At 36.2% G+C, this 17,885-nt stretch overlaps 2 protein-coding genes across 3 annotated transcripts; both read left to right on the top strand.

The window, feature by feature from the left end:
• The first annotated feature begins 6,227 nt into the window (after nucleotides 1–6,227).
• Nucleotides 6,228–11,192, top strand: LOC147299003 (uncharacterized). Of its 2 annotated transcripts, XM_086227328.1 has the most exons (5): nucleotides 6,228–6,333; nucleotides 6,485–6,568; nucleotides 8,113–8,246; nucleotides 8,528–9,765; nucleotides 10,001–11,192. In XM_086227328.1, exons 4-5 carry the CDS (start codon nucleotides 8,532–8,534, stop codon nucleotides 11,047–11,049), a joined length of 2,283 nt encoding a protein of 760 aa, XP_086083454.1. In that variant the 5' UTR covers nucleotides 6,228–6,333; nucleotides 6,485–6,568; nucleotides 8,113–8,246; nucleotides 8,528–8,531; the 3' UTR covers nucleotides 11,050–11,192. The 2 variants fall into 2 exon arrangements, with proteins under 2 accessions (XP_086083454.1, XP_086113818.1); XM_086257692.1 differs by lacking the exon at nucleotides 8,113–8,246.
• Nucleotides 11,193–14,632: 3,440 nt separating this feature from the next.
• LOC147299002 (uncharacterized) lies at nucleotides 14,633–17,223 on the top strand. Its single transcript, XM_086239781.1, has 4 exons — nucleotides 14,633–14,858; nucleotides 15,703–15,792; nucleotides 16,629–16,861; nucleotides 16,993–17,223. The coding sequence occupies exons 2-4, from the start codon at nucleotides 15,705–15,707 to the stop codon at nucleotides 17,017–17,019; spliced, it is 348 nt and encodes a 115-aa protein (XP_086095907.1). The 5' UTR covers nucleotides 14,633–14,858; nucleotides 15,703–15,704; the 3' UTR covers nucleotides 17,020–17,223.
• The last annotated feature ends 662 nt before the right edge of the window (nucleotides 17,224–17,885 follow it).

Genomic DNA, 17,885 nt, shown 5'->3' with positions numbered 1-17,885 from the left:
AAATGTTAAGTCAACAAGTGTTTTATCTTTCTGAAGTACTTTTTTGATCCTTCAAGTCACCACCATAGTCACTATCACTAAATCCCACCAAATTTGCTTATGATTTTCTTTTATAGAACAATCCAAAATCGATAGTTCCCTTTAGATAACGCAAAACTCTTTTTGCTGCTTGGAAGTGTAGCTCTGTAGGTGACTCCATAAATCTGCTAATGAAGCTCACTACAAGCATTAGATCAGGTTGTGTGGCTGTTAAGTACATTAAGCTACCTACAATCTGTTTGAAGAGAGTGCTATCAACTTTAATGCCATCAACATTAATGCCATCAACATCTTTAGTGAGCATTGTTCCTGGTACCATCGGATTTTGAACCGAATTACAGTTGCTCATTTGGAATCTTTCAAGCACTTCCTGAGCATACTTCTTTTGCCCAATAAAAATCCCACTAGTTGTTTTCTTAACTTCAATACCTAGGAAATAATGTATTTTCCCTAGATCTGTCATCTCAAACTCATCCATCATGGACTTCTCAAATTCATCAAACATTTCCTCATCATTTCCAGTATATATAAGGTCATCCACATAAAGACAAAGTATGTTAATATGGACACTTCGTGAAACCCACTTTTGAGAAGTAAGATTCTATACGACTGTACCAAGCTCTAGGGGCTTGTTTCAGTCCATATAAAGCCCTCTTTAATCTGTAAACCTTCTGCTCTTCTCCCTTCTGTGCATAGCCTAGATGTTGATCTACAAAAACATGCTCTGTCAGTTATCCATGCAAGAAAGTTGATTTCACATCGAGTTGGTAGATGGACCAGTTGTTCTGAGCTACCAATGATATCACCAACCAAATTGTATCATGTCTGGCTACAGGTGCAAAAACTTCTTCATAGTCTACTTCATACTTTTGTGTGTAGCCTTTAGCCACTAATCTAGCTTTGTACTTGTCTATCTCTCCCTTTTCTTTGAGTTTTGTCTTATATATCCACTTAACACCAATGGTCTTTTCTCTTACTGGTAATTTAGTAAGTTCTCAAGTTTGTTCTTCTTAATTACTTCGATTTATGAGTCCATGGCCTTCCTCCATTTTAAGCTTCTCACAACATCACTAAAGATGATTGGATTATTGTCAACGAATAAGGCTAGTTGTGCAGTAGCGAACAAGGCTAGTTGAGCAGTATCTTCATCAACTAATGGTCTTATCTTCATCCTTTTTCTTTGAGTTTTGTCTTGTATATCCACTTAACACCAATGGTCTTTTCTCTTACTGGTAATTTAGTAAGTTCTCAAGTTTGTTTTTCTTAATTACTTCGATTTATGAGTCCATGGCCTTCCTCCATTTTAAGCTTCTCACAACATCACTAAAGGTGATTGGATTACTGTCAATGAATAAGGCTAGTTGTGCAGTAGCGAACAAGGCTAGTTGAGCAGTATCTTCATCATCAGATAACAAGGCTAGTTGAGCAGTAGCGAACAAGGCTAATTGAGTAGTATTTTCATCATCAGATAACTCATCTCCACTCACATAATCTGTCAACCATCCAGGAGTTCTCCTTAATCTTGGCTCTTTGGTTCTATGCTCGTTTGAGTTGTCTTCAGCTGATTCATTTTCTGAGGCTTCTAGCTAAGATGGTACCTTCAGCTAAGTTTTCCTCAAGAGCTTTAGGATCCACATCAATCTCTTTTTGTCCTTCATCTGCCCAAACCCAACATTTCTCTTCATCAAAGACCACGTCTCGACTGATTATGATCTTTTTGGTAATTGGATTATACAATCTGTAAGCCTTGGACTCATCACTGATTCCGAGCATAACACATTGTACGCTCTTATCATGAAGTTTACTCCTGAGATTGTCATTCACATGAGCATATGCTAAACATCCAAACACTTTGAAGTGTGCAACTCCTGGTTTGTTCCCACGTACTCCAAGCTTCTTCTGGAGTAACATCCTTCACAGAAAACGTTGGACATCTCTTTAGAAAGTGAACACTCCAATTTACAGCTTCAGGCTAAAATGTCTTTGGCACCTTCATTCTTGCAAGCATGCAACGTACCATATTCATAATGGTGCGATTTTTCCTTTCTAAAACACCATTTTGCTGAGGTGTATAAGTTGTAGTTAACTATCTATGTATGTCATTTCTTTCACAAAAATTGGTGAATTCCTGTGAAGTGAACTCTCCTCCACGATCAGTGTGAAATGCTTTGATAAACACCTTAGTTTTTTCTCAACAACAGCTTTAAATTTCTTTAAAATACTTATAGTTTCAAACTTCTCAGATAAGAAATACACCCAAGTCTTTCCGCTAAAATCATCAGTAAATGTTATGAAATATCTTTTGCCGTTGTTGGAGATGGGATTAATAGGTCCACAAATGTTCGAGTGAACCAGTTGAAGTACATGTGAGGCCCTCCAAGTGCTCTTCTGAGGAAATGTTTCACGATGTTGCTTTTGCAATCATACATTCTTCACAAACCTTTGAGGGAGTTTGTAGCTGAGGTAGTCCAATCACCATGTGCTTCTGTTGCAAAGTTTTTAAACCACCGAAATTCAGATGTCCATACCTGTAGTGCCACAGCCAGCTACCATCTTGAGTGGTTGATTTGAGACTTTTTTTATTGTCACATGAGAGTTGTGCTTGCAGTGGAAACATACGATTCGATGCCATCTCAACTTGTATGATTAAACCCTTCTCAGGATGATGAATCTGACATGTGTTCTTTTGCATGAGAATAACCAATCCTTTTTCTTGCAGTTGACCAAGGCTAATGAGATTGCTCTTCAACTCTGGTGCATAGAACACATTAAAGATACATAGTACAGCTCCATTCACTTCAATCTTGATGTCTCATTTTCCTGTGACACATAAACTGAAATTGACCCCAGTTTTACTCGTTCTCTGAATGTTTCATCAAGAGTTAAAAATAGCTCCTTATCTCTATTTATATAGTTACTACAGCCAAAATCAAGATACCATAAGCTATTTAAATGATATTTTTTTACATCCACATAAGACATCAACAGCATTTCTTCTTCAGTCTCAATGAAATTTGTCTTGGTGTTCTTCTCCTTTTGAGGGCATTCATATATATTGAAAATGCCCTAACTAATGACAATTATTGCACTCAACAATGGATTTGTCAAATGATCCTTGTCTCCCTCTTCCTGTTCCACGTCCTCTATATCCTCCTCGCCTCTTCTTCTCCCAGGTGAGTGATTCTCCTGACTTACTTTCAGAGCTTGTTCCTCCATTACATGGCCATTAATTCTTTGCTCATGCACAAGTAAACTGCTTTGCAATTCATCAATTGAAAGATCATCTATCTCATTTGATTCTTTAATAGAGCGCACCATAATCATACTTAGGTGTCATCGATCTTAGAATCCTCTCAATGACCACCACATCTCACATATTCTCTCCATGGATTCGCATCTTGTTGGCTACTGACAGTGTTCTTGCAAAATAGTCATTGACAGATTCTCCCACCTTCATGTGAAGCATCTCGAACTCTTTACAAAGAGCATGCAATTGTGCACGCTTGACCCTAGTTGTGCCTTAATACTTCTTCTTCATCAAATCCCAAATATCTTTTGATGTGTCTTTCTTCATGATAGTCTCCAGTATGGCTCGATCTATGGCTTGAAACAGGTAATTCTTGGTTTTCAGCTTCAGTTCTTTTAGAGCTTTGAGTTGGACCTCGGTTAAGACAATGTTTTCAGGATATTGTGTGATCCCACTCTCCACTAGACCCCAGTACTCTTTAGATCTCAAGAAATTCTCCATCAACATGCTCCAATGGTCATAATGGCCATCAAATCGTGGAATTGCAGGTTGCACGAAGTTACTCCCCTCTGCTGCCATTGATACTTGCTACTATAAATTAGAAGACTGCGGCTTCTTTGTTGGTCAGGCCCCGTGTGAAAGCTCTGATACTAGATGTTAAGTCAACAAGTGTTTTAGCTTTGAGAGTAGATAATTAGGGAGAATCCTTTGTTTTTATTGAATAAGGAAAAGACTGGCTTATAAAGCCTTTACAACATTGAAATAACAAAAAGATGAAACCCATGACTAACAACTCCTAACTTCATGGGATTCTTCTAAAAAAGCGTTTAAATACAAAGACTTGTTCAAACACTTACTAGTTCCCTAACAAAGAGGAATTATTCAACTGAAACAAATAGAAGCAAACTACTAATTAAAATCTTCACAATAAATACTCATGTAAAAGCTCAAACTTTGTCATTATGTTCTCTCCAAACCCAGCCTCTCTCTCTCTCTCTCTCTCTCTCTCTCTCTCTCTCTCTCTTTATATATGTATGTTTAAATATAAACATATATATGCAATATACATAGAAGCATTATTAAGTTTCTATAATTCAATAAATATTTCGGTTTTTTTTCGAAAATAATCGATTCTATCTTTTGGTAATAATTATTCGGTAATCAGTAAAATCAAACCTTTTGTTTTTTTACCAAAATTAAACTAACTTTTTTCAATTTTGATCAAAATGTGAAAATCAATTTACTAAAACAAAAAAATTTGGTCGAGGTCGATTTGGTAAAAACCAAATCAAGTGACAACCATATGAATTATAATTATGTAAAGGGAAATAATAATTCCAAATTGGCAAATTAAGAATGGCAGTAGAAGTTGGGTTGAGTTTTGTTTCCAACATGTTGATCTGTCAAGCCCGGTCCACTTTACATTAGCAGCCTAACAAAGCTCCACCAAAAAGCCCACTCAATCTATATAATAAAACAGAACAATTTTTGAATTATCTTTGGTATGAATGGCTGAGATCGTTTCGGCTTAAATCCAATGGTCGGTTATCTATTCGCTTATTTGAAAAATTAGATAGTTTCGGATATCCTACTTTGAGGCCGATTATATAGAGTTGTAGAGGTCCAATTTGAGTGATATTTATATGGTTGTAAAGAGGAGATGCATAACTTTATATTTGGTGGGTCCAATGTCAGGTCAAAGTTGAGATAAAAACTGAAAAAAAAAAAAAAAAAAAAAAAAAAAAAAGTCCTTAATTGACACAAAATAAAAGTTTTAGTCTTCAGTTAACACAAAGTGAAATTCATATCCTAAATAGAGACATGAGGTATACTTGGAGTCCTTTTGCTAAAATTTTCCGTAAAATATATATGTGACTGTCATGTTCAACTGATGCCTTTCTTTTGCAAGTTGAGTCAAACTCTATGGAAATTGGGCAACCCAAGTGTAACATGAGTTCGCCTTGGCTTAGGTCGGGTTCACTAATTCTCAATCCGATTGTTTAGAGTAATGTGAAGCAATGTCTCACATCGGAAAAGTAAAGCTTAACATATGTACTTATAAGGTCTTGAACCTCTTCACCCATTACCAATTAATTTTGAGTTGAACGCTCAAATTCTATCATATCCGAATTTCAACCCAAACCCTAAGTATAAAGCATGGTTGAGCTTGGATTGTCCTTCTAACCCGCCCAACCCACCCGAGTATCACCCCTGGTTCGTATAATGATAATTTGTCCAAATATAAAGTAAGTCTAGAGAAAGTTGAGTTTTGGCCCACTGGACTTGGATGGGTCGGACTTTGGACTTGAATATTTTGGAAAGTTTTTTTTAAGAAATACTATTAAAATCATTTGTGTTCCTAGAATCCTAACTTCCTGCAGCATTCCCTCTTTCTTTTTCAATTTCAGAGCTCACCCCGTACCTCTCTCTCTCTCTCTCTCTCTCTCTCTCTCAACACAACCATCACAGATAAAGTGGGTAAGTGATTTCCCTCCCTCTTCCTCTTGCTCTCTGTATCTATGTCAACCTCTGTCTCTTGCTCTTGTTCCCCTGATATGAGCTTCACCCATATCAATTGATTTTGGGTCTTCGACTTATAAGGTCTTGGACCTCTTCACCCATTACCAATTAATTTTGAGTTGAATACTCAAATTCTATCATATCCAAATTTCAACCCAAACCCTAAGTATAAAGCTTGGATTGTCCTTCTAACCCGCCCAACCCACCCGAGTATCACCCCTGGTTCGTATAATGATAATTTGTCCAAATATAAAGTAAGTTTAGAGAAAGTTGAGTTCTGGCCCGCTGGACTTGGACGGGTCGGACTTTGGACTCGAATATTTTGGAAAGTATTTTTTCTAAGAAATACTATTAAAATCATCTGTGTTGCTAGAATCCTAACTTCCTGCAGCATTCCCTCTTTCTTTTTCAATTTCAGAGCTCACCCCGTACCTCTCATCTATATATATATATCTCTCTCTCTCTCTCTCTCTCTCTCTCTCTCTCTCTCTCTCTCTCGCAACACAACCATCACAGATATAGAGTGGGTAAGTAATTTCCCTCCCTCTTCCTCTTGCTCTCTGTATCTATGTCAGACTCTGTCTCTTGCTCTTGTTCCCCTGATTTTCAATTGATATGGGCTTTCCACACATGTAAAAATTAAAATAATTACTGATTATTTGGTTATTTTATTTGCAGGCAGTTGACTGGGTTTACTAGTTTGAGCTTGAAGTGCAGCCATTTTGATTGGGTATCGAGGAGGGGAGGGGAGGCCTACATTTGGTAATTTCAAACACTTCTTTGTTTTATTATTCATTTTAATTGTTGGCTTTGAATTCTGGGTTTCATGAAATTCATGTTGAGTTTCTGTATAAGTCTGGGATTTTATTGTTGGGTTATCTTAGTGTAGCGTTGTTGAGAATTTTGGTTTAAACGGGTACAGGGCGCTTTCATTTATATTTTCTTGTTGCTGTATTGGTTAGTCTTATTGAGAAAGATTTTAAGGAAGTTAATTATTTGAAGAGAAGTAGTTTCCCAGTGAGAAATAAGAGTAAAAGAGAAGAGATTTGTCTTGAAATGAAGTTTTTCTATCAAAAAATAAACTTGGAGAGTTGGTGGGTCAACTCCTCTCTGCACAACGTGCACAACGGAGGTGCCTCCTCTTGCAATTTAAAGGAGGCGCCATCTGCTACTTCTTTCTTGGCCAGGAACAATGGCCAGATAATGGCCATTCCAACCATGGTGGCCAAGTTTTTTTTTTCTTTATCAGAAAAGAAAATTGATCGTTAAATAAAATAAAGTGAAAATGTACAACCATGAATAAACAGTGCACTGAAGGTACAATAAAAATATGTAAGGACCAGCTAGCTGCTCAAAACTAATATAGAAAATACATATTACATAAAGCACAAAAATCTTAGGAAACAACAGCTTATCCACATAAATAAAAAGAAAATGTAATGCATGTCTCGAGCTTAGAAAGCGATGCCCACCTTGAAGCCCAAAAGGGCAGTTTATCTCACAAGAAATCTACCTCCCCACAATTTCCTCCGAAAATTTTAAAATTCCTTTCCAGTCAAATCACCCTGAAAAAGCTAGCACACAACAGCTGCATAAAGCTTTGGCCTTTTTCCCTCCTTTAAAAGCACAAAAGTTATAAATAGAGATACAAAACACCCATCTCATTCTTGTGTCTTTACAAAGATTATGTGTAATTTTAGTGCAATTAAAACACAATCTACCTTTAAGATATGTTGATTCTCAATAGACAATAGCAAGAGTAAAGGCCTTCTGTAAATTTCTTGATTTACAAAGAATACTAGCGGACTAGGAATGAAATGAAGGGAAAACTCTTTATTATTCCAATATTATCAAAATCTACTCCTTATAATCTTATTATAAAGTTAAAATCACGTTAAAACAATAGAATCTCAATTTGGATTACCATAAAAGAAAATGGAATAGGAAGAAAATCAGAAGAATCTGGAATTTACTCAAAACGAAAAGATTTGAGTTTTACAAGAGTCTAATAATTAATGCAAACATTTCAAAATTATGTGCATGCTAAAAGTAATTGCGAAAACAAAAATTTCCTAAAATTCTTCTTTGGTGTTGGTCAAAATCGGATTTGGCAATTATTGATATTTTTTATTAGCCATAATCTATCAGCAAGTTTGCTATTTTGGAAAGCACAAATTGTGGGATTCTTTTTTCAAAGTTTTTTTTTTTTTTTTTTTCGATCTTCCGGTTGAATTTACAGAGATTTGAGCTTGGTTCATTCATATGAGATTTTGATTTTCAGTTTATCATTTTCTTTTTTCATTCAGATTGTGCTTACTGAGTTCTGGGATTAAGGGTTTTCTTTTCTTCTATTACTTGTGTTGGTTTTGAAGCTCTATCTCAGAGCCTTCATTCATTTTGGAGTTTGTAGTTGATCAAATTCATACAAATCCTTGGCAAGGTAATAAGAATTTTGTTTTTGTTTGGTTGATCACTCTTCATTACAGTTGTTGCATTATATTGTTTTGGGAGTAGTATAACTGCAAGACAGTCGCACTCACTACATTATGTTTGATTTTGTATTTTTTTTATTTTTTATTTTACCTGTTAATTTTGTTGAGGAGTTTGATATGTTACTGTATGTCAGTTACAATATGTGTCACATATTTATCCTAATTGTAGTTACAATGGTGGTTTCTGACTTATTAATCATTAATTTATTTTGTTCATTTTTACTTATAGGCAAATGGAGAGTGCTAGAATAGCAAGGTGTAGTTATCATGGAGTAACTGTCCTCATTCCCTTGTTTGAACATAGTAAATATACGGATATTTGTAAAGAGATATGCTCAAGGTTTAAGGAATCAAAAGTATGGAGTTTTGAGCTGACATATTCTCTTCCTGAGCATCCTAGGTGTTTGCTGCAATCCGACATGGATGTGCGGTTGATGCTAATGTGTTTATCAATGTTGAAGAGCAGTTTTGTTGATATACTAGTGAAGGATCTTGTGAGTTCAAATAATGAGGATGGTGATCATGCAGCATCTAATCAAGCAACATCTAATCATGCAACACGTGATCATGCAATATCAAATGATGTAACGTCAAATCATGCAACATCTGATCATGCAATATCAAATGATGTAGCATCTAATCATGCAATATCAAATGATGTAGTGTCTAATCATGTAGCATCTTCGTCATGCATGCTAGAAAGTAGTGCCATTGGAGAGAATGAACATTTGGAGAACTCCAGGTTGCATGAAGGCAATGTGCATTTGTTTCAGGATTGGAGGGAATATATTAGTCATGAAGGTCAGAAGTTTGAGGGGGGTGTAACTGAATTTCGTGACAAGTTGTGTAAGTATGCGTTGGAGATGGGATTCCGTTTTGTGTATGTAAAGAATGATAAGTTCCGTGTTACTGCTGAATGTTTTAACAAGATTTCAGATGGTTGTAATTGGCGTGTATATGCTTCCCTGTGTCGAGCGAATGGTTTTTTCTATATAAAGACTTTAAATAACGTTCACACTTGCACGACTGCTATCCCTGAGCAGAAAAGTAAGATGATGAGTACAAAGATTATATCTTCTGTTCTGGTGGATAAAATCCGTGAGAAACCATTGATTAAACCAATAGATATTGTCAAGGATTTTAAGCAGTCCTACGGTCTTGATATCTCTTACCATAGTGCCTGGCATGCGAAAGAATTGGCTAAGAACGAGGTTCATGGTGATGAATCCTTCTCTTATAGACAATTAGTTTGGTATACTGATACTTTAATGTCAACCAATCCGGGTTCACATTGTGTCTTAGAGTGTGATCCAAAGACTTCTCGCTTTCAAAGATTGTTTGTTTGCTTTGGTGCTTGCATTGAGGGCTTTCGATGGTGTAGACCTCTGTTGTTCATAGATACAAGTTTACTGAAAAGTAGGTATAAGGGGCAGCTAGTTGGTGCTATGGGGAAGAATGGAAACCAAGGTATAGTCTTATTTATTTTCTATTACTGTGAATTGTTGATCTGTATATGTCTTTGAAGAACAGAAAAAAGACTCTATAGTACGTAGTTATCAAACTGGTCGACAGTTTAAAGATATAATGCGATTGTTTATGAGGTACATATATACATAGTTGCATACATGTATATATATATATATATATATCTTTGAAGTACCAGATTACTCATCCATTGTCTTGTTATGTTATTGATTCTTAGGATCTTTCCCCTTCGCTTTTGCTGTTGTGGATTCCGAAAACAAGGAAAATTGGAGCTGGTTCTTTGAAAATTTAGCTAAAGTTTTGACTCCACAAGGTAGGACGATTACATTCGTATCTAATCATAACAAAGGTGTGATTGAGGCTGTTTCAAACATATTTCCAACATCCCATCATGCATTTTGTTTGGACCATTTGAAACAGAACCTTTTATCTAAATATCCTGCTACACATGGTAAATTTTTCCGAGATCGAATTGTTGATCTTTTTATGAAATGTGCTTATGCTCCAACGGAAGCTGCTTTTGAGTTTAATATGAGAAATTTAAAACATGAGGGTGGTGCTCCAGTTACGACTTTTCTAGAAGATCTTCCTAAGGAAAATTGGTCATATGCCTATTTTAAGGGCAATCGATATGGTGAAATGTGTAACGATGTTTCTGGATCATTTTATTCTTGGATTTTGGAGCTATGTGCTTTGCCTATCTGTCAAATGGTTGATGGCATCAGGATTAAACTCATGGTAATGATGGCTGAAAGGAGTTGTGAAGCGGAGCAATGGTGTTCTATTCTATGCCCTGAGATAGAGAGAACTTTGAACGAAATGTTGATGGTTGGTAGGCATTGGAATGTTAGTCGTTCTAGTGCTTCTGTCTTTGAGGTGCATGCTGAAGATTCTGTTATAGTTGATTTGGATAATCATTTTTGCTCCTGTCACGAGTGGCAAATGAAAGGCTTTCCTTGTGTTCATGCTCATATTGCTGTTCAAAAAAATTCTGGCTGCATTTATGAATATATTGATGATTACTTCAAGTCAAGCTACTTTAGAAGTTCATATGCAACTCTTATTTCTCCCATACCGGACCTGAAGAATGCAATGAATGAGGGCTCAAAAGATATTGTTATTCTACCTCCACTTTCTAAGAAGCCTCGAGGTACCCCAAAGACTAAAACGATTAAACCTGTTGATGAAGTTTCAAGAGCCATTACATGTGGCCGATGTGGTGCGGTTGGACGACATAATAAGAAGACCTGTACTGCAAATATTTGATTTGTTTTAAAATATAACGTTTATGTACAGCAATTATACAATGTGTTTTTGTACCTTTCTCAACTCTTTCTGTTCTTATTTGTATGATTCATTTCGATGAATCTGCCGCACAACTACATCTTCATGAGTTTTTCAATTAGTTTGATATAACACAATTACTATAGCTACAAAACACAGAGCCACAAACTTAACAGTACTTTACATGATATGACACAGAACCAGGGATTGAAGTGATAAACAATGCAAGATCACAATACCCTGTGCTTTTCATCTTACAACTTGGGTTCTTGTTACATACACAATTTAGATCTAGTATCCCAGTTGTTCAATATTGTTCTTCAGCAGCACATCATAAATCATGTTTCCAGATGAACTCGTAGATCTAGTATCCCAGTTTCCCTTTTTTAGTTTCTAACTCGTTACATACACAATTTAGATCTGAAACTTCATCTTTTTTGCTCACTTTTTTCCCTCTTTTTTCAGTATTGGTTGATTAAATCAGGTATCTCTTAATCCTTAAATATTTTTATGTTATTATACTTTTAGGTTTCGTTTGATGCATATGATTGGATTTGATAGGATATATGGCTAGATTCGTGTGTGTTCAAAAAAGAAAATAAAAAGTGTCTTTTAACTTGAAATAAGAAGATAGGAAGAAAATAGATTAGCTATTAGGGGAAACTTATCTCCACTAATCCCACCATTTTTTGGGGGATTAGAAGGGATAAGTTTTTCCTTATGATTAGTCCATATTCTTTTTTCAAGTTAGAAGTTTTTCCTTTAATACACATAAATTTAGCCAAAATTATCCTATCTAATCCAATTATATGTGGATTATATGTATCAAACAAGACTTAGTATTTTGTTATGAAAAACTTTAAACTTTGTTGATTAAATCTGTAGACATTTGTTAGTTTTTTTTTTTTTTTGGGTTTTTTTGTGCGCGAAATTTAGGAATTCAATTCTTCTTTAGGTAACTGAACCGATATGCCCAAACTGATGACCATTGGAATGAGCATTTTCGAAACCGTTACTGAATCTATTGGTCTCGATCGGTGATGGGCCTACCGTACTCTTCCTCCTCCTCCTCTTCTTGTTGCTTATGCTCCTGCTCCTGCTACTGCTACAGTGTTCAAAGAGTCTGTGCCCAATCCTCAATAATGTTAGCTCTGATCTAACCTCTTCTTGGTGGTAGATTGGCCATGGCTTTTCCTTTTTCCTTTTCTCAGCAGATTTGGGGGAAAAAACTAAATAGTGTTTGGAAGGAAGAAAGAGAATGTGCAACCTGCAGGGCAGTGGTGAGCAATTGAGTGCAGTGACTCTATATATAGAGGTACAAAGTAGCATTCGGGGAAGCCTGTGAGCACTTGTTGAGTCGGTGAGCTCTTGGTGAATTCGGCGAGCTCTCGGTTTGATATCGATAACCGTCGGTTTGATTTCTGTCCGTATATTGGTTATGTAGGTTTCTCGGTTAAAAATCTCACCCCTAATATTTTAAAAAACGAGAGAATGTTTTTTTTACTTTAAAAGCAAGAAATTGAAAACTTGGAATCCTCATCGATTTTAATTGAATAAAAAATCATTATGATTTACAAATTAGTGTAATTATATTTTTTATATTTGAATAATTTCTATGTATATAATCACTATCCTGGCCACTTCAAATGCGAATGTTTACACCTGTTATGTCTTGTCAAGCATTCGGTAATGTAAAATTTTGAAGCACTAAGTTTTGTCGACTTTATGTTAAATTTTTAACGGGTTAATTTCAGTTCAGTATCTAAGTTTGCTTTAAATTTCAATTTAGTACCACATGTATAAAATCAATCTTGCAATTTCATATCTCATGTTTCCAATTAGTTGTAATTTAATACTTCCGTCAATATGATCGCTAAGGGATCCGTTAAATGACGTGGCATTCCCATAATGCTGACTGGATGTCACGTGGTCTGAAAACAAGTCACGTGACATAAAAAATAATTAAAATTGAAAAAATAAAATAAAAACATAAAAAATTAATTAAAAAAATTCATCTATCCCTCTATTCCTCTATTTCTCTCTTTATTCTCCTTATGTCTCTTCTCTGCTTTTTGAGCACACCGCCCTCCCCACCCTGCTGCTGCACCTCCCCTCCCTACCCCGCCCAACCCATCAGCCAACGCAACCCCACATTCCCTCTTCTCTATCTTCACTTATCCTTCTATTCCTCTCTTTCTCTTTCTATCATTTTTTTCTCTTTTCTCTTCCTTTTCATTGAAATTTGAAGCAAAATTACTATATTGAACTGAAATTAACCCTAAATTTTAACACAAGAATTTTGGCCATTCGACGCAAGAAGCTACCGACTATTTTAGAAAAACAGTGTAAGAGCATCTTCAATTCTTCCTTAAACATTCCCTCAAATTTAAATTTGGGGAAAAGTGATATTAAACAGAGCTCCAACTATTCTCAAAAATCTTCCTAAATTTGAGATTTTTCTAAAATTTTCTCTAAATCAAATTAAATGGATGAGGCTCCTCAAATCTCCAATAATCAAATGACTAAAAACCCAAACCAAAAAAAAAAAAAAGATATGGAGAAAATTTCATCTTTAGCATTGGAGAATCTTTCTCCAAATTTAACTTTTTTCTCTAAATTATTCTCAAATCGAAGAAAAATATAGAAAAAGGACTTGAGATGCTCTAAAGGCCTGAATCACTATATCCTAAATTTTATTTCAATAATTGTTCAAATAAAGGTGTAAAGTGTTGTCTGGTGGGACTTTACTCCATAATGAAAGTAGGGCTGGGAAAAACAATTGAACAACTGAAAGAAACTGCAAAATCAACCGAAAAAATCCGACAATCAATCGAAGTGGCGACAACCCATTCTGCCGGCGGCGGTTCTCTACCTATCCGACGCCAATCGGTAGCGGTTGTGGAAATCTCAAACCGTCGGATACCGATATACCTTCTTCTTCTGTCGTGTGTCTGCTCAGTGTTCGCTGCAACACCGTTGTCCTCCCATCCGTCGTCGGCGCCGAGTTCCACAGCAAGTCTCTCTCTCCCGTGTGCCTGCTCGCTGCACCACCTCCAACCATCACCGTCGCCTCTCTCTCCCACTCTAGTTGCCCTCTGCCTTTCTCTCTCCCTCATTCTCTCCTTTCTCACTCTCTTGATCAATCTCCAGACACTAGAAACGCACCACCACCTCCATCACCTCCACTTCCTCCACCACCATCGACCACTAACCTAGAAACCAGCACCAACCTAGAAACCAGCACCACCCAGCACCACTACGGCACCACCTCCACCCATCGACGTCACCTCTGTCTCCCACTCTTGTTGCCCTCTGCCTTTCTCTCCTTCTTTCTCTATGTCCCTTTCTTTCTCTCTCTCAACCGAAACCAACCGATATCGAAACAGTTGGTAACCGACAGCCGGCGGTACGGTGGCAACTCCGTTTTGTGACATTTCACCAGAGTCGGTTCTGGCCAATCGGTTCGGTAACCGAACCGAACCCACCACTAAGTGGAAGTGGGGAGACTCTAGAAACCCAAATCAAATTTGGGTCGGATTGACAAAAGTTGAAAGTTTGAAACCCAAATAGGACGTGGGTCAGGTCAAAAAACAATAAATTTCCGCTTTAACGACAACGAAAAAAGTGGATTTGCAGGAGCCCTAACCCTAACCCAAGTCTCGCTCGCTCTTATTTCCTCTCGGACCCTCTCTTTCTGCCGCCATTCTCTCACATCGACACATCCAGTCATCACTCCTCTCATCCTCCATTGAAGCTTTGCTACCCAAGCTCTCTTTATCCATTTATAGACGGTAAGTTCTCTTCAAACTCACTCCTCTCTCTTTCTCTCTCTCTTCATATCCTACTATTTCAATTTATTTTCCTCTTCAGTGGATCATATAGTGGATTGAATCTGAGTACTTTTAGTTCATAACTTTTAATTGTAGTATCAGTTCCTATCTGAGCTTCAGATTCTCAAAATCTCCATAAAATCCACGACCCATTTGTGAACTTTGGTTGGTGAGGTAGATTGAGACAAATTTGGTGGACATTTTTTAGTCTAATCCAATTGAACCGTGGTATTAAATTTTGGGTCGTACAGTTTTTTTTATATCTTCCTTAGATTTAAAGCCCGCTTAAGCACATGATACGTAGCTATTGATCAAAATATTACTATTAGCTGATCATCAGAAGCTTACTGATGTTCATATAAACAAATTGTGGTTTTTGTATTTTGACATTTTTTTTATAAAGTAAAATTGTTGGCAGCACTAAATGTGAATTCTCATTTTTAGCTTGAATTTCCGGTTTTTGTTAGTGAAAACTGCTAAATGTGAGGATTATATATAGATACTTTTCATGTTTTTGGGCCTGATTGTGAGCTGAGAATGCGGTGTTGTGAGAGATGATTGGATTCCAGTATTATCCTTTGCTTAGTTTGTTCTGGGTGCTCGGATGGCTTTTCGGTCAACACACTATCTCACGATCTCACATTCTTCGTTCATTATCGGGCCAAATATGTTTGGCTGAGTGTCTGAAAACCTTGGGAGTCAAAAGCTCTATCAACCTCCAATCCAACCTTTGCTTCTAATGCACATCTTAAGTACTTTCCTCTTATATGTAGTTGATTCATTGTGATATCTTTTGCTTGGGCAGAGATGAAGGTAGTTGCTGCATATTTGCTGGCTGTTTTGGGAGGGAACACCAGTCCCTCAGGTGATGATTTGAAGAAAATTCTCGGATCAGGTAATTTTATTTTTAAACTCCTTCAAAGCATTAGTATGACTAAAAACTTTATAATTTTATTGTTTTTATTCAATTTTTCATGTTTAAATTTGGATGGCCATATGCGGGTTTGACCTGGTTTTGATTTTTTTAATTGCTTTGTGATTTTATAGCCTGCAGTGATATAAGTAAAGTCTATTTAGGGCTTTTGTATATATCTTAACTTCTTAATCAAGTTTTCAATGCCATTAGCTTCAATTGGTTTAGTTATCTGTTTTATATGTAGAGGTTTCTTGTTCCAGTTGTAGAGAACTTTAACCCCGCACCCATGACAACAGTTCGAGTCTTGTCTTCCCCCTCTCGTGGATCTAAATAATCATTTGATTTGGATAATGTTAGAACAATCTTGGACGCTATTTTTTGGTCATATATAATGGTCTTTCCATCTATTGGTGCATTGTAGTTTTATCTTGGGCTGTCATTTTGGCAATTAACTATATATATGGCTGTTCATAGTTGAATTTCTGTCTCATCTAAATGAAGATGGTTTATTGGCATATTTATCTTTTATTATTTGGAAATGAAGCTTTTATACATGTCGTATGTGTTTCCTGTTTCTACATGTAATGAAGGAAAGAACTCCAGATATGATACAGTTCGCATTTTATGAGAAGTCTTGGCAAAGAACTGCTTGCATAAAAAATATGCTTTAAAAAAAATTAAATAATAAAGAAATATGCTTAACACTGGGTTATCCATGTGACTAAATACTTGAAAGCAAGAGTTGTTTATAATTATTTGTTGCTGTAACATTTTTGCACATGCATGTGATAAATAAATTGCTTGTTTATGTACAGTTGGAGCTGAGGCTGATGGTGATAGGGTTGAGTTGCTATTGTCTGAAGTCAAGGGAAAAGATATTACAGAGCTAATTGCATCTGGAAGGGAGAAGTTGGCATCTGTTCCTTCTGGTGGTGGTGCAGTTGCACTTTCCGCACCTGCAGCTGGTGCTGGCGGTGGTGCTGCAGCTCCTGCTGCTGCCGAGCAGAAGAAGGAAGAGAAAGTAGAAGAGAAGGAAGAGTCTGATGACGTAAGTTTTGTTATAATGCAGCCATAGTTTGTATCTAGATTGCTTCTTTATTTGTATAGTTTGCATGTTTCTAATTAAATTGTCATGTTGAATGTTTATAGCCGTTAACTTGTTAAATTTTCTCGCTGCAGGATATGGGCTTCAGCCTCTTTGACTAAGAGATTTTCATATGGTGGTTAGCCTACATCAAAACCTCTTATTAGAAACTTTTAGGCCAAGGATATGGTATTAAGTTTCCAGTTTGTTGTTGGATATTGTTTAAATCTCCAAAATTTTTGTTTAGATATATGCAAGTGATGAAAGGCATTGCTTAAATATTTTCTTATTTTATTTTATATATTTAAGTTATGAGTCTTATGACTTATGGTTGCTTGCTAGTGGTTTTTTTGGTGTGGAAGAGTTAGTGTAGGGTCTTTTTGTGAGTGCTTATGTAGAAAGCATTTTGTTCTGTATCTTCTTTTGCAAGAAGCACATTAAAAATTTCCTTGAAGTCAAAGTGGTTCCTGAGGAAGCACTTAGAAGGTACTTTTATAGGCCAAAAACACTTTTTATCTTTTTTGCCAAATACTATCCCAAAGCTCTTTTAGGCATTCCATTTGCTTTGTCAAGAAGACCCTTAATTCTTGCGTACAGATGTGTTTGTAATCTGACCTCCCATGGGTCGTATTAGTCTTCTTTGAGCAACAAGTATTGATCTTGTAGATATGGAGTGATGAATTTCCTGAATCATGCATACTATTTTTAGACCTTGATCCTCGGGGCATGCATTAGTGCAGAAAAAAGACTAAAAGGTGTATTTCGTGATCTTCTAGTTCATGATTTTGTTATGCCAGTACATGTTAGCTAACATAATATGGGCCATGTAAATATTTCATATTTAATGATAAGTAAAAAACTTACATGTAACAAGTGTATACATCTACTTACTCACAATATTTACATGTTAGTTATGTGACAATTAATTATTAAAGTGTGGGTTTATACATTTGTTATATTGTGTTTTTACTTTACGAGCAAGAAATTG

This window comes from Dryas octopetala, chromosome 1 (assembly GCF_963921425.1).
Source record: "Dryas octopetala chromosome 1, drDryOcto1.1, whole genome shotgun sequence".
Taxonomy (NCBI): Eukaryota; Viridiplantae; Streptophyta; class Magnoliopsida; order Rosales; family Rosaceae; genus Dryas; species Dryas octopetala.
Note: the sequence above shows the minus strand (reverse complement) of the source record. Positions and strands in the feature narration are given on the sequence as shown.